Genomic DNA, 13,602 nt, shown 5'->3' with positions numbered 1-13,602 from the left:
TGTCTTACCAGTCCAAATGTGATATTTTGAAGCAAAGAAAGTTTTCTTTTGAATTAAACACCAATCTTCAAATACATATGTAGATGATAACTTCTTTAAAACACTTTGTTCTAACCCAAAACCATCTGCAAATTTCAACTTTTTACAATGCCAAGGCTCATATTCACCCTACTAGGCAAGCCTTCAAGCCAATGGTTCTCGGCCTCAGCCTTCCGAATGTGACCTTTAACCCAGTTCCACATGGTGTAGTGACCTCTAACTACAAAATGACTTTCATAGCTCCTTCAGAACTATCATTTTGTTACTGTGATGAATCATAATGTAAATACCTGTTTTTTTCTGATGGTCTTAGGTGATCTCCATGAAAGGATCTTTGACACCCCAAAGGGGTCAAGACACACAGGTTGAGGACTGCTGCTTTAAACCAGTGAAATACAAGACTGCGCTAGCCTCTGATTTTGGAACAGACAGGAGCATTGTTCTATTCACACTGAGACCCATTCCTTTTATTACTAAAGTCAAAAACAGAGACTGAAGGCTTGTTGTTTTTCCCACCGTGTGCATTGGTGTTTTGCCGTCATGTGTATCTGTGTGAGGTTGTTGGACCCTCTGGAACTGGAGTTAGAGACAGTTTTGAGCTGTCATGTGGGTGCTGGAAATTGAACCTGAGTCCTTTGGAAAAAACAGTCAATGCTCTTAACCACTAAGCCGTCACCTTAGTGACGACATTTTTTAAAGCCAGCATAAATGTCTGCAGGGAGGTGGCAAATCTTTAATGAAAGCATGGCTGCTTCCTGAAATAACAACATTCTACTAACATCTTTGCTGTACACAGTTACAGTCCTATACATCGATACCCTGTTTGACCCAAGTGATTAAGATCACCTCAGTATGAGTCTGACTGATGCAGGAAAGCAGTGAGATGGAAGTAGACTAGTCAGGCTGCTGGTGGGCAAGAGAAGGCACTGACTGGCTCAAGATCCAGTCTCTGTCTTGGGATAGTCCTTCTCAGAGCAGCTATTGCCCTGCATGGCATCTCCTAGAGTATAGAGCCCTGGGGTGAGGCAGGAGGATAAATTAGGGCAACTGAGGCCACTGGGGAGAACAGATCAAATAACTCTGAAGACAGAAGGCCCAGAGCAAGATCAGCCTGACTGCTGGGGCAGCCTCTTGTCCTGGGTCCCTGTGGAGGCAGAAGAAGGTCACAGGCTGTAAGCTCAGCCCAGGTGGATGTGCACACATCACCAAAACATCTGACAAGTGCTCCGAGCCTGGGGACCTGGCTGGGGATGGGACGGGGTGTGGTGTGTGTGTGTGTGTGTGTGTGTGTGTGTGTGTGTGTGTGTGTGTGTAAAGGTAAGCCAAGTCAAGTTTCCCTTTCTGTTCTCCAAGCTCCCTGAGGCCCAACCCTGAGAGCACAGTAGGACCTGCACTTACCATGCTCTGCTCTCTCCGCTGACTCCCATCCTGTGGGCTGTAATAGAACACCAAGAGCCACAGCAGGCCGGCAGGAGGCTCAGCTTCCTCCCTCAGCAGTGACTCTGCCACAGCCAGGTCAACCCATCCTCCAAAGTGAGCAAACAGAAACCAGCTCTCAAAGGGATCTCTCGGAGACCTGCAACACAACAGGGCGCACACACGTGGACCCTTCCTCCTTTTGTTCAAAACAACTTTAATGTTTACAAACTAGCAGTTTAAATTGTTCTTTCCCATTGAACAAAAAGACCCTCAGATCAACTATGGGGATCCCCAAGTTCTAAGCATGGTTCTTGCCTTCTGTACCCCTAGGACACTTGATTTACATGTTTGAAATCAAGTTTGAAGGACAATGAAGGAAAAGGGAAGACAGGTGCAACCTCAGCCTTAATCCCTGTCAGAGGGAGGGCAACCCACCACTGAACAGAGCTGAAGGGTCACAGACCTCATCAGCAAGTATACCGAGCAGCCAGCCCAGGCCACAGCACAGATCTATCTGGCCTTTACCTCTCCCCTTCCAGAAAAAACGTCTTAATCTGCTTCAAACCCTTTCCTGCAGGTAGACACCAAGGCCCACGGACAACACAGACACTGACATTCATCCACCCCACCTGAACACCAGCTTTTTGTCTGAGCTGTTTTAAGAATTCAACTGGGAGGAATGTTTGAGGGCTCAAGCACTCAATCATACAGGTAGGCACAGCAGCCCCTACCGTGCTGTGGGCAGTATTAGTCGACCAGAGAATCTCAAAGGAAAGATGGACAAGAGAGTCTTAGGCTAACAAAGAATGAGCTGCCCTTTATCCTCTCAACATGGGCAAGCTGGGAGGCCAGAGACAGGATGAAGATGGCAGCACGCCTGCACAGGAATGCTTTTGGAGAGCAATACCTAGAGGCCTATGACATGCTGTAGAGTCATTTACTCTAGGACAGGCCAGATAGCTTTGGAGACACCGTTATTTACTTATTTTTAATTTATCTGTGTGCTTATTTGTATGTTCTTGGGCATGTAAGTGGCCACAAAGGCCAGAAAAGGGTATCAGAACCTCTGGAACTGCAGTTACAGGGGGTTGTGCGCCACCTAATGTAGGTGCAAGGAACCGACTGTGAGTCCCCTCTAAGAACAGCAAAGTGCTCTGAATCACTGAGCCATCTCTTTAGCCTCTGGAGAGAAAACGAAAGGGAAAACAATGCAAAGGGAATGGGATACAAATAGTTAGCATCCCTCCCACTGACCAGGAGCAGAGCAGCTCAGTCTCTTCCTAGAGAACCAGGGCACCGTGCGGGCAAGCTTCATTCTGGAGGTCTCTCTCCTTTGCAAGTGCCAAACTCTTAAGTGCAGCCCTTATTAGAGCTGACTCTATGCAGACACGCTTGCAATGCTGGCCCCTCACTGGACCCATAGCAATGCTGCATTTCTCCGTTTCTCACCTAGCCCAGTGAGGAGGATGTGTACTTGTGGGTGTGGGAGGGACCAGCAATGCCTTCAGCTGCCAACCTGCTCAAAGGAAGGTCGGGAGGCCACCTGTCAGGGGTGGTCAGGCTTTGCTTACCCACGAGTACAGTCTTCAACTGCTTCTCTGAGGAGTTGGGAAATGTGCAGCAGAGGCTGGAGCCGGTGTCCCTGTGGGATTGCTGTGGGTGGAGAGAAGTCAGAAAGGGAACTGAAGGAAAGCCAAACCCATGGGGAGACTCCTAAAGCTTAGACTGGAAGCATTGTGCTGAAAGAAATGCCCCTGCCCCCGCCATTCACAGAACCCATGTCATAGTTCTCTCTGCCAGGATCTGTCTCTGAGTCAAACTTCAAAGTTTCTTTTGTTGTCTTGTTTGTTTCAGACAGTGTCTTACTGTTATAGTCCAAGCTGCCCTTAACTCACTATGTAGCCTAGACTGGCCTTGAACTTTCTATTTGTCTGTCTTCCAGGAACCAGGACTGCCACCCTGCACCACCATGCCTGGTTCTAAATATCTTTAACGGGGGTGTATGCAGGTCAATGAAAGACTCCTGCCTTGCTACAAGATGTCCTGTGTTTTTCTTTTTACCACATTTTGGCTCCATCTCAAGTTTGTGACATCAAAATACAGAGGGACCACACCACCATACTTTCCTGCGCTGGGATCAGGCTGTGTCTCAGGTTTACAGTACAGGCCAGGGGGAAAGCACATAGACTGCGCTGGGATCAGGCTGGTGTCTCAGGTTTACAGTACAGGCCAGGGGGAAAGCACATAGAACCATGCAAGCAAAAGTTGTTGATAAGGCGTGTCTGATTTCACACCTGCTTATAAACATCTGACCTGCATGCATCTGTAGTTATAATGGATCACATGACAAAACCTGAGGTGGAGAGGTCACCACTGTTCCTCCACAATGTAGACCTGGGGCACACAGCAGCCCCTCCCTCTGACTTAACTTCTGAAGGTAAATAGCATTTCCTCTGAATTTTCGTTTCCTGAAGCCCCTGAAGGTCACGGCTTAGCAGTAATTTTTTAATGCTTCCAAGACCTCACTGTGGACATGAAGTACAGTTCTGATGAGCACTAAAATATCCAACTTTCCCCCAAAGCAGCAGGTATGCAAACTGTTCTCCAGATCAACACAGTGCTTCTTTGTTTTTGCTTAAAAGCCAGTGAGTGTTGACTTTGGGGGATGGGAAGGCAGGCAGCCTAAATTCACAATGTTGGCCATGACTGACCTGGGTTTCCGGAACCTAATCTCCAGTGTGTTTTGAGGTCCCCAGACTGCTTCCCAACAAGCCTGGCCTCAGACTTATGTAATGGGCCCAAGACAGTTGTAGTCTTTCCTGTTACACCAATAAAGTGTTCCTACTGTGTCCCCACTGAATGAAAAGAAGAAATAAAAAGAGGACACGACTACTCCTAGGCACAGTAGAGGAGAAGGGTTAAACACCATCATGCAGACATCCCACGAAGGTCACTGTGCTCCCTGGACCCCAGCTCTCTCTGAGAGGGCTTTGTTGTGTAAGCCATATAGGCAAAACCTACATCTTATAGACTAAAGGAAAGGGTATTTAGACTTTGTAAAACACTTTGGAATTCTGGATATTCTACTTACCTCAAACAGATCTTTCTCAAGTATAGGGAAAGAAGCCACAGTGGCCACAGCACAGAAACATGAGCCCTCCTCCATCCCTCCTCTTCCTGTCACAGGCCATGTCTACAGACTGTCTCATCAGAGGGAAAAGGCTCCTTTATGCTCATAGCTGAGTCATTCCCTCCACATGAGCTCACAGACAGTCAGAGATCAACACCAGTGATTACAGACATGGCCTTGGGAAGTAGACTGGCAGATGAAGCAAAAAAGGCTGGGCTCTAACAATAAAAATTTACCAAATCTTTCAAAATCTTTTCCTTTGAGGGGGGAAAAAAATCTTCCCCAAATTGCAAGGCCTCATCCTTCACTTAATCCTGTCTTCTGTCCAAGGCTGCATGGAGCAAAGAAGGAAAAACAAACAAGGGCACTGTTGTGTTCTGGCTTAGCCTGTCCCTGGCAGCCTCGGCAAAGCTGTTATCAGAGGCGGCCTTCATTTTCCTCATACCTAGGAAGCAAAGCATGCTCTCATGTAAGCCTACGCACAGACTGGACTCCTGAGAGCTTGAATGGACAAGTGCATTGTGTGTCTAGGAGGAAGAGAAGGCTTCCATGCTGCTCCTCCCTACACGTCACTACAACAGAGGCAGAGGTATCTCAGCTCACCTTCAGGGTGCTGGGACAGCGCTGCAGCAAGACATGGAGCACCGTAAGGAAAGTAGGTCCTGAGGGCAAACTTCAGCTGCAAGAGTTAAAGAGGAAATGGCATGAATGCTGGGGCTGAGAGGAAGTGAGGATGCTATAAACCTCTGCCTGTCTCGGCCCGTGACCCACTGTACCAATACATCCTCAAATATGTTTATAAGCATGCTTCCAGTTATCTCATAAATAGCCAAAACAAAAACAAAACAAACAAACAAAACTCAAAAACATCTTTAAGAGCCATTTTCTGAACTGAGGGAAATGACATGATCTTCCTGCCATTTTAACTGAGTTTTCTCCTCACAGAAGCCCAGCCACAAACATTATCTTCTACTTCAGAGAGGGCTTAGACCCTTGGACTCAGGATCTCAGTATGTCGCTCATGACAATGAAAGTCTCTAGCAAGCAGCTCTTACGGTGAGAGCATGAGGCTGGACTGACTGACCAGCATTCCCCCACAGCACAGAGGGGTTGTTGTTGTTGTTGTTGTTTTTAAATAAAACAAAAACAAGACCAGGTAAGGTCCACAGCATCTGAGGTACACATGCCATATGTACACAGCTTGATAATCTCGGGTGAGTACGTGAATCCACCTGACCAGCACTCCATCATGACTGAGAACTCTGCTATCACCCCAGGGGACTTCCCTGTCACTCAAAGTCAACCCCTGAACCCTAGCCTTGCAATCAATATTTTTATTTCAACAGGAGAGATCAATAATTATATCACTTATTCCCAAAGTTCTTAGAGATACACTGGATGTGCACACTTCTGTCCCTGGTCTTTGTGGTCTCAGGACTCCTGCTCAGAAGGCAGGACACACTAGGGTTTGCTTATATACCCCTATATATGAGTGCCGCCTGTTGTACATTATTAGAATTAAAGCTGCTACTAACGTTCATGTCTGCCTTTGTAGACAGGGCTTACTATTTTCTAGAGTAAGTAAAATGGAAAAGGTGACTGAGATAACTTTTCAAGGCCACCAGAGTTCCATTCTCACCACCACAGGGTGAGAATTACCTGCCAATACTGGGTATTCTGGAACTCACTGACTTTAGTTGATCTGGTTGGTATGAAACATTATTTCACACATGCTTGCTTCCAAGCTCTCTCTGTGTGGCAGGTGATGCTGAGCTCCGTTCATGTGCTCAGCGCTAGTTAGAATAGCTTTCCAAAGTGTGTGTCCATTAAGCACTGGCTGATGTTGTCTATGAAGCTATGAGACACAGTCTTCTAGCTTCATATGAATACTGCTTTCCCTCCAAGCCACTGGACAACCTGTTCATCTTCAAAGGCATTTATCACCAAACAGACACTACATTTTAAGGAAGTTCAATTTATCCATTTTTTTAAAATATGGTCAATATTTTTTATTGTTTGTTTGTTTATTGCATTGTTTCTAGAAAAGCTTTGATTATCCAATGCTTAAAAAAAAAAAAGCCAAGTAGTGGTGGCATACACCATGATCCCAGTACTCAGGTGGCTGAGGCACATGGATCTCTGTGAGTTTGAGGCCTGCTTGCTCTACAGAGTGACTTCCAGGATAGCCAAGGCTACATAGAGAAATCCTGTCTCAAAAACCAAAAAGAAAAAAGAAAAAGGATATAAGGATACATGTTCTCCTAAGGGCTTTATAGCTTTGACCTTTCTATTGAAGCCTCCCGTCCATCTCAAAGCACTTGTGTACCTTCTGAAGCACACAACCATGACCAGCCCTCGCCCCAGCTACCCCAGGAAGTTGTTTTGACACACTCCCTCACTCTGCTGCTCAAAGTTCTTGTACATGGGTCTGTATCTGGACTCTGTTCCATGTGTCCTGCCAATCTCTCACTGACTTAATTACTCTTAATATGAGTCCTCTGGTTGCTTCCTGACTTTTGCAGGTCCTTTTTGTGTCCAGCTAAGTCTGAAAGTCAGCCTATGCATTTGCATTTGAGAAAGCCTGCTTCAGGGGCCAGGGTCTTTCATAAAATGGGGGCTTGATTCCAAGCCCTACAGAGGGATCACTACTTGCCTGTCAGGAACCAGGGAGCAGATGTGAATGCTCTTACACATGCCGTCTCAGTGTTGTATATGGGCTGCCTGGGGTGCTCTCGGCTAACTAGCTTCCAGGTATTTTATGTGGGACTTGTCCATTTCTTCCATCAGTTTTGCTTCATGCATTCTGAATCCATGCCTGCTGTGACTGACATGTCTCCTGATGAACTAAAGTTCTGTCCCTGTGGATGCCACTGTCTAAGCCTATCCCGGAGTCGCTGCCTTCTCTGTCCCTGAGGAGCAGCTGTGTGTCCTTTCCGTGCAGCAGCTCTCCCTCCTTTCACCTCCAGCCCTGCCTTTGGAATGGGGTGTCTGGAAGCAACACACTTGGTCTTGTTTCAGTTCCAGTCGGACAGACATGCCTCCGTACTCCATCATCTCATTTTCATGACGAATATCCCTCTAATATGTTGGGACTGATCTATCTTTTAGCATGGTTTTTGGTTGTCCCATCTGCTTCTTTCCTTCACTGGACTATGTTACCTACCTCAGAAGTCCTGGGACCACCTTGAGTTGTGGTCCCTTGCCCTACTGTCCCCAAGGCCTTAGTGAGAAGTGGGCAGAGTTCCTATGCTAAAGCCCCTCTTGTTCTTGTCAGCTTTGTCGGACTCTTTTAAAAATACTCTGTCCCATGTGAAAACTCCATCTACAGGGGACTCAGCACAATCCACTGTTGGTCTGTTCAGCTGCTGAAACCCATCCTGGCCTATGGCTGCCTGTACTCTGTCTAGAACTGCACAAGCTGAGAACATGAGCTCAAGCCCTTGACTGCTGCTGAGCAGGGCACACTGGCAGTGCTATCTCATGCTGCCTACGTGGAAGTGTGGTGAGAAGACAGAAGCATGCCTGATAGTCCCTGACGATGGGACATGAGTGGGTTAAGAGAGCACCATACTTGGCAATCAACATAGTAGGACTGGTGAGACTGAATTCTGCACCTCATTAACAGATACAAGGTGACTCTTGCTATCCCACAAATATTCACCATAACATGTTTATAACAGACAGCAAATATACAAATAGCCCAAACGCCAGGAACCAGAAAATGGTTATATTATGCTCCATTTGTGTAGCAGACTGCCACAAAGCCACCTCTCACCACAGCCTAACTGAGCAGGGAAACTAGGCTCAGAGATCCTATGTGTACCCTTCTGTGTGTCTCATAAAGGGCAGACACGACCCCAACCAGAACCCTTTTGCTTTCCCAGTGGCTAATCAATGTATTTTAGAGAAACAGGAGTCAGGAATGCAACCTCAGCATGCATTTACTGAGGCAGGCAGAAGAGGGGCACACAAGAGTCAGCACCACCAGTGGCTCAAGTATTGTCTGAAGGTGGCTTCACTGCCATGTATGTTGTTATCAATAAGTGAAGCAAAGGAGAGAGGGTCAGCATGGACTAAGCAGGACAGCATCATGACTGGGCATAAAGCGTACACCTGAGTCAGGGGGAGTGAGCCAGTCACACACAGTTCAGTAGGTAGGTTGTCAGGGGCAGGATCAGGAAGACAAAATCAATTATTACATGTGGATGTGAAGACTTTGCAATCAGGAGACGGCTGCTCCCCTGTATGGAGCTAAAGGCAGGTGATAATCCTGAATCCTTATCTTGCCAGGGCCCAGTGTGTGTCTCTCTCCCCTAGACACATGTGGTCAGCAGGCACTATCCTAAACTAAAGGCACCGTTACTCCAACACCAAGACCAGCAGAGACTTAGGGCAAACCCGGAACAACACTCAAGTCAAGCTAAGGACTTGAGTGTTCCTTCCTGTCCCAACTTGGGCATCCTAGGAATCCAAGGATGATGTTTGTTGGAGGCCGTTTCCTCCCTGGGGAACCAAGAGTGTGTGAGAGAGGACAGCATACACTTACAGCTGTGCTCACAACAGTGAGTACCAGCCAGTGCATTGGCCGAGGTTTCCTCCCAGATGCCAGGCTGGGTATGCTCCATCTATTTAACTTCTCCAGGGAAAGAGGGATGGTAAGAATAAACCATGCAGGTTTATACTTGCCCTAGAAAGCAGAAACCCCTGCTAAAACCCGAGAGACCTCTACAGCCTTGGGCTGAGTAGGATTTTAGTGGGTTGAGCACCCGAGCTCTGCCCTTAGTCAAATGGCAGACAGCATCACAGGGGACGAGGGCACAATCCACAAGAAAGGTGTCTAGAACAGTACTACTCTGAGGAGGCAAGCATCACATAAGCATTAGCCCTGTGGCCACTGGTTACAGCAGCCAAAGCTATAGACAGGAGAAGCTCCTGTGTATTTTGCCCTTGCCGTTGCTGTCCAGCCTCTGCTGATGGGAACCTAGAGTCCTCTGGTCTACTTGGAGGCATTTAACCTCCACTCATTCTTCAAATGCCTTCCTTTTCCCATCCCCCTCTCTCCTGAAGCTCTGCTGGGAATAAAGACAGTGATCATGGAGAACGCCCAGTTTGCAGTTCCTATAGTACATCCTGGGTAGACTCCATGTCTCTTACTGGCCACAAGGCCAACTGCAAACAGAAGGACAAACACAGAGGGCCAGGGGGAATTCTCCCCCTAGAGAGCTGGCCAATGTGAAGCCACACTCAGGCACAGCAGTGGGCAGATGGTTCTAGGAACAGGGCATGGGGAAGAAAGACAAAATCCTAAGTTATTTTTAGTGAAAATGTTTCTTCTCCACAGGAGTGGTCCTTTGGAAGCTTTCTTTGTGAACAAGACTCCACTAACATTTCTGAAAACAAGGCTGGGAGCGTAGCCAGTGTCAGAGCATGCGCCTAACACGTGTGAGGCTGTGGGTGGTCTCCAACACCAGAAAAATAAAGATCCTTTCAGCTCGTTACCAAATGCCTGTAGCAGCAGTAGCCTGCTTCACTCTGAAGTGACTAAGCAGCATCCCCTGGGTGAGGTACCTGCTTGTTTTCTTTTTTCAGAGCTTCTACCAAGCACGATGTGAAAACCTGAAGAGCAGCTAGTACTTCTGGGGCTCCATCAGTTTCCAGCAGCACAAACCTGAACAAAGCAAAGGGAGATGACAGCACCCTGCTGCTCCACACACAGCGCAAGCCCATCAGTTCATCAGACTGCAGCTCCTGAGTGAAGGCAGGAGGGAGCAGCCACCCTTCCAGCCTCTCTCACATGGCTTTCTCATGGGTACTTCGGTGTTCACAGACCAGACAGTGCTAGCAACAGGTGTTCTGCTTTCACCAGCGAGGACAGAGCTGCCTGGAGAGTGGAGATTCCGACACACTCAGTCGGAATCACCAGAGTGGGGCTGTGGAATTAGCTGTCCTCGGTTTAGTTTCCATGCCCTTTTATACAACTAACTTTTCTTTTTGTTTAAGGAAAGAAACCTCAAACTTGATTATCCTGAAACAAAAACAATAACATGTCTTCTAAGACATGTCTGTCTTAAATGGCATGTCTTCATGCCATTTAAGTTAAGAGTTGGTATGTTTCAAGAGCAACACAAATGGTGAGGTATTGGTTGTAAAAATTCCTTTCCTGTGTTGGGGCTTGATGGCGCTTGCCTTTAATCCCAGCATTCAGGAGGCAGGTGGGTCTCTGAGTTTAAGGCCACTAACAAACAAACAGACAAACACTCCTTTTCTAGGTCTGGAGAAATGGCTCAGTGGTTAAGAGCACTTGCTGGTTTTTCAGAACACTTGAATCCATTGCCAGTATCCGTAGCAGGCAGCTCACAACCTTCCGTAACCAGCTCCTGGGTCCAACACCTCTGACCTTAGTGTATCTATAGGAATCCATAGGTGCCAACTCTCGTGACTTCGGAGCAGAGCCAACTTGTGTGTTACACACTTCTTGTAACTGGTCCTCTAAACAAAGCACAAGTTCCTAGGACCTAGTCTTTCAAATAAAAACACCATTCTGCTGAAATGTGGCGTTTCCTCTGTCTTTCAGAGAGTTCTTTCTGTTCAGAATAGTTTTGTGCCTTTTGGCTTTCTTTAGGTCTGTGACACAAGCCCAGCCAGCCCTCATGTGGTGAAGGGCTGTACTGCATCTTTACTTGGAGCTGGGACAAACGCTGCATGGATATTTCAGTACCCAAATGAATCCCGCTTCTCTACATCATTTGAGTATAAAGGTTAAAGAATGCCACCACACTCTGGAGGCTGCCTTTCCAATGCACAGCAACTTCTGAGTTTTCACCCCTAACTACCAAGAGCGCAAACCTCTACGTTCCCACACCAGCCAGAGACCAACTGCTCCCAAAGACAGTATATTTACCTGAACATTTCATCAACAATTCTGAAGATGGCAGGTTGGCAGGCTGCTTGAGGCTATAAAAGGAAAAAGCATGAAACAGAGAAATACAAGAGGAGTCTATCAATAACAACTTTGGATTATTAGGCAAACAAGAAGTTCGGGGCTGCTCCAGAAAAGTGACACATTCCATTAGGTTAAGAAAAGAAAAAGTACTTGGTACCCAGAAAAAAAACATAAAATGCCAGCAGTAGTTCTCTTTGAGCATGGGCTGTGGGCAAACTTTATTTACTTATTTTGTATTCCTGTTACATACCACATTTTCTATAGTAAGCCTGTATGTAAGAATAAGTTTCATGAGTGGTTAAGAAGCACTTTATGACAACAGGACTCAGGCCCTACTCAGCAGCACACTCCACCTGCTGACCTCTCACCCTCCACCTCCCCACCATCCTCGTCCCATAGTTGGTAATGAGCACCTAAGAATCAGGTGGCCACCACTATCGGACATTAAGGGTACAGTTAGCAGTTAATGGAAAGTACAGCCACGTGACACCCGGCGAAAGCTCCCCAATCTTTTCTAGAATACCCTGTCGGTAGGATTTAATGGTTTCAATCCATAGAAACTGGCTTCCTGAGGCCTAGGAAGAGCCAGCTTACTTATATTTTTAGTCAGAGCTTAAAACTTGAGTTTATGATAGATTTTTTAAAAAGCCTACTTGTATTATAAAACATTTCACAATAGCAAAGGGAATTTCTGGAGTAATTTTGTGTTTGCTATGACTAGCTTTGGGAAACATTTTTTTAGCCATCTTGGATCCTATGCATCACTTTTCTGACTTCTCTGAACCACCCTGAAGAAAGTTGAGTGTTTCTTTGGCTTTCCCACTTAATAGTTAATTCTGCCATAGCAGCTTAACTTGCAACATGGAGTATGTGCCATCTAGTGGCCATACATGACCATTACAGGCTGCCACACAAATGATGGGAAGCTGTCCTTTTCATCAAAGACATTTATGATTTGCCCGTTAATGCTTTCTCCTTTTCAAATAAAGCAACCCATGATCTCTAACCCTTTGTCAAAGTACATCTTTATCCAAATGAAGCAAACCTAAATTCCTCATAAACTTGTTACCTACTTAAGAAATTAACAACAGAAGAATGGCAGGTTATTTCATGGCTTTGATCTCAAAAAGTCATTTAATCTGCCTGCTTCTCAGCCTCACTGTAAATACTAACAGTTGTTCATGCACTTGGACACAGGCCCAGAGAACACTGAAAGAGTTTCTATGTGTTCATAATGGAAAAATCCAAACAGAAAAAAAAAACAAAAAAAACAAACCCAAATTGGATGTCGTAAAGAAATACAACTCAGCTAAGTTTGCCAGAACAATTCTGTTCTATGTAGGAATGCACCTCCTAACAACAAAATCTGAAGACCCCACCACAGCCACACGCCCACAGGCACAGGCACAGAGCTGAATGTGCACTGAAGGAAAACCAGACCAGAACTCGATGCAGGGAAGGAAAACCATTTTCTTTTATTCCAAATGGCTTAAGTACCCTACCCTAGCCACTGAAGACTTGAGAATCATGTGGTCTGATAAAATGGATTTCTAAACAGTAAAGAAGAGAAGACTTAAGAAGTAACTGGGTGGCTACCAAAACCACAAGAGGATGCAAGGAAGAGTGTTCTGACCTAGTTTGTCAAAAAGAAAACTGTATGGGCTTTCCTTCAATGCAGTGGTTTCCTTCTGAACAACTGAGCTGGTGATCCCAACCCAAACAAGCCACAGACTCCACCTACTCTCTGCACGTGCCTGGGCTGGATCTATATGCCGAGGCCTTCCTTTGTGAGGACTTCAGATTCGTGGTTTCTCCCACGTCCACAAACTACTTTAGATTCTAAAACAGGAAGAGACGAGCAGGCAGGGTACCTGCGGAAGTAGCCACGACAAGAGTTAATGTGTAGCCCCTCCTTACCACTTGTAAGAACCTCTTTCTCCTCTCCAGTCTTCACTGGAGTTGTCCCAGGACATAATTTCAGTGTCAGTAAGTTGTTTCATAAAGACCGAAGTATTCACAAGTCCCTATGACACAGTTAAAGCTGATTTTCTCATCAGAATTAAAGCTTTAC

At 46.2% G+C, this 13,602-nt stretch overlaps 1 protein-coding gene across 5 annotated transcripts in view; it reads right to left on the bottom strand.

Annotated features, from left to right (window-relative positions):
* The window catches only part of Fancc (FA complementation group C), a 119,739-nt gene that overhangs the window by 8,307 nt on the left and 97,830 nt on the right, over positions 1 to 13,602 (bottom strand). For all 5 annotated transcript variants that reach the window (XM_029468274.2, XM_029468271.2, XM_085831013.1 and 2 more), the window contains 5 exons: positions 11,490 to 11,542; positions 10,157 to 10,256; positions 5,192 to 5,267; positions 3,030 to 3,111; positions 1,438 to 1,615 (listed from right to left, as the gene is read on the bottom strand). In XM_029468274.2, the coding sequence (XP_029324134.1) occupies positions 1,438 to 1,615; positions 3,030 to 3,111; positions 5,192 to 5,267; positions 10,157 to 10,256; positions 11,490 to 11,542 (489 nt within the window). The remainder of the gene's footprint in view (positions 1 to 1,437; positions 1,616 to 3,029; positions 3,112 to 5,191; positions 5,268 to 10,156; positions 10,257 to 11,489; positions 11,543 to 13,602) is intronic.

Source organism: Mus caroli, unplaced genomic scaffold (genome assembly GCF_978045245.1).
Source record: "Mus caroli unplaced genomic scaffold, Mus_caroli_1 scaffold_15, whole genome shotgun sequence".
Lineage (NCBI taxonomy): Eukaryota > Metazoa > Chordata > Mammalia > Rodentia > Muridae > Mus > Mus caroli.
This window is presented reverse-complemented; position numbering and strand designations above follow the sequence as displayed.